General features: G+C 36.5%; 1 protein-coding gene across 1 annotated transcript; it reads right to left on the bottom strand.

Annotated features, from left to right (window-relative positions):
* Window positions 1-829: 829 nt before the first annotated feature.
* LOC141553417 (olfactory receptor 4K15) lies at window positions 830-1,798 on the bottom strand. The gene has a single exon (XM_074285083.1). It carries the CDS (start codon window positions 1,793-1,795, stop codon window positions 830-832), a length of 966 nt encoding a protein of 321 aa, XP_074141184.1. The 5' UTR covers window positions 1,796-1,798.
* Between the last annotated feature and the right edge of the window lie 1,041 nt (window positions 1,799-2,839).

Here is a 2,839-nt window from a genome sequence, read left to right as displayed (position 1 = left end):
TAATCAGAGATAGACATAAGTAGGTAGTTTGGAAAAGTATAAATTATGTACTCTCTATTTTTGGTCTCTTTTATCATGCACATATTTATTCAGTGTAGCATTTCAGGGAAATTTCAAGTAGGGCCATACACATTCAGGCCACCCAACAGAATGTATTATTAACTCTTTTTCTATAGTTGTTGAAGCCAAGATAACAGAAGTTAAGTTAAACAGCTAGTAAATAGCTGAAATAAAATAGAAATTTTTCTACAGGATTAAGAGATGAAAAGTAGAGATTGCCTAGTTTAATGTCCTCCCTTTGCATATGAGGAAATTCATACCAAGAGACATGGGGAAAAAAGAAAACTTGTCCAATCTGAAAAAGCTACTAAATAGGAGACCCATAACTCAAACCTTGACTTTATAGTGTTGTAAAAGCCAGAGTTTTCCACTACATCAAATAGCCTCTTGAACACAAATCCTTTATACCCTTCTTCCCCCACTACACTGTGAATCTACCTATTAGCTACATATACTTATTGTAATGTAGATACCTTCTAAAGAGACTTATTTTGCCCTTACTTAAATTTTATAACTTTTCATTTTATTTAGTATCCATCATAAAAATTGACAAGATTCAAGGGAAAGGGAAGAAAATGTCAACTATTACATTATACTTTTTTGGTTTGTCATCACCATGTAAACCTGTTTGAATAAGTCTCGCAATGATTTCTCTATTCTTGACTTTTGACACAAGGAAACATTTTGGCATTAAAAATAAAGTTGTCTTTAATCACAGTATATAGAAAATAGCTTAGAAAGGGCATAGATTAGTGGGAAACTACTTGGGTTACAAGGACAAGACATTTCTTATTATAGCAGATACTTGACCAGGCTTTAGGTATCGGCTCTTTAATTTGGACATGGCTGCCTTCACTTCTTTGTTCCTCAGGGTATAAATAACTGGATTTAATATGGGAGTGAAGATGGTATAAAATACTGCAAGAACTTTGTCCACTGAGTAGCTGCTGAAAGGCCACACATAGATGAAAATGCATGGCCCAAAGAATAGTGTGACCACAGTAATATGGGCAGTCAGTGTAGAACGTGCCTTTGCCATACTAGCTGATGAGCGATTGCGTACTGTGATGAGTATGACTGTATAAGAAATAACCAGGAGGAGAAAGGAGCTCATGGAGAGAAAGCCACTGTCTGCAACAATAAGTAAGCTGACAACATATGTGTCTATACAAGCAAGTTTGGTCACCAGAGGGAGGTCACAGAAAAAGCTGTCCACTTTGTTAGGACCACAGAAGGGCAAGTTGACTGTAAATGCCAACTGGCTAGTTGTGTGTATGAAGCCAACACACCAGGAAATGATGACTAGAATGATACAGACACGCCGACTCATGATGGTCATATAGTGGAGAGGTTTACATATGGCAACATAGCGATCATAGGCCATGGACACAAGAAGTACCATTTCACTCCCAGTGAAAAGGTGAACAAAGAAAATCTGAGCCAGACAAGCCTCAAAGGAGATAGTCTTCTGCTCCACAAGGAAGTCTGCAATCATTTTAGGGGTGGCAAAAGAGGCCACACAGACATCTATAAAAGAGAGGTTTGCAAGTAAAAAGTACATGGGGGAGTGAAGACGTGGATCTGACTTCACAGTGAGGATGATAAGGAAATTCCCCATCACAATAGCAAGATAGAGCACTGAAAACACAACAAAAAAGAGAGGTTGGAGCTCTGGGGATTCAGAGAGTCCCAACAAGATGAATTCAGATACTCGAGAGTGATTCGTCTTGTTCATTGACTTGGATTGAAAGAAATGGTTTTCAGTTATCTGGAAGGAAAATAGCAGAGATCAATGAATGGAAATGGATTGTTGCAAGGTTTTAAAATTTATGTTACTGCTGAGAAATCCTGAAACTCTGCTTCTTATTATTCAAACAAAGTACATTTATTCCCATCGTGGTCTTCATGGAGAAGACTGAACAACCCTAAGGGTTACCTTAGCCTGCACCTAAGCAGAGTTCAAAGCCTGAGCTGACAACCAAGACCCAAATATAATAGCAAAACTTCTTCATAAATGTCATAGAATTAGGAAATTTACCACATAACCTCACTGTGATAGCCATCAGTCTTCTATAAAAGAAAATATTTTTAAATGCATTTTTATTTCATTAAACATTTCATAGTTGAGTCTCTTTACAGTATTGCTGTTGGGCAGCTAGGTGGCACAGTAGCTAGAGCAACAGCCCTGAAGTCAGGAGGACCTGAATTCAAATCTGATCTCAGACACTTAACACTTTCTGGCTGTGTTACCCTGGACAAGTCACTTAACCCCAATTGCTTCAGCAATATTATATGTTTGCTAACTATCAGTTAGACCTATCAGTTCTTTCTCTGGGGATGAATAGTAATTTTTCCTCAGAAGTCCTTCAGAGTCATTTTGGATCATTGCTGAGAATAATTTTATCATTCATAGGTGATCATGTAATAATATTGTTATAATTTTACAAAAAGTGCATGCCACTTTTCATCAGCTTCTTTAAATCTTTCAAGATCTTTTTTTTTCTGAGAGTCTTTTTTCTACTCATCATTTCTTATCCCACAATAATATTCCATCATACACATACCACAATTTGTTCAGCCATTACCCAGTTGATGTATTCTCCCTAATTTCCAATTTTTTTGCCAGTAGGAAAGATCAATATTTTTGTGCATATAAGCCCCTTTTTCTTTTTTGTTTTTGTTCTTATCTAGTTGACCATACATACTTAGTAATGATATTTCTTGGTCATAAGATATACATAATGTTATAGCCCTTTAGGTACAGTTGCAATTTTCTATA

Source organism: Sminthopsis crassicaudata, chromosome 2 (assembly GCF_048593235.1).
Source record: "Sminthopsis crassicaudata isolate SCR6 chromosome 2, ASM4859323v1, whole genome shotgun sequence".
NCBI classification, from domain to species: domain Eukaryota; kingdom Metazoa; phylum Chordata; class Mammalia; order Dasyuromorphia; family Dasyuridae; genus Sminthopsis; species Sminthopsis crassicaudata.
This window is presented reverse-complemented; position numbering and strand designations above follow the sequence as displayed.

Coding starts and splice junctions, on each gene's coding strand:
- LOC141553417 (XM_074285083.1), bottom strand. CDS start 1,795: ATGAACAAGACGAATCACTCTCGAGTATCTGAATTCATCTTGTTGGGA.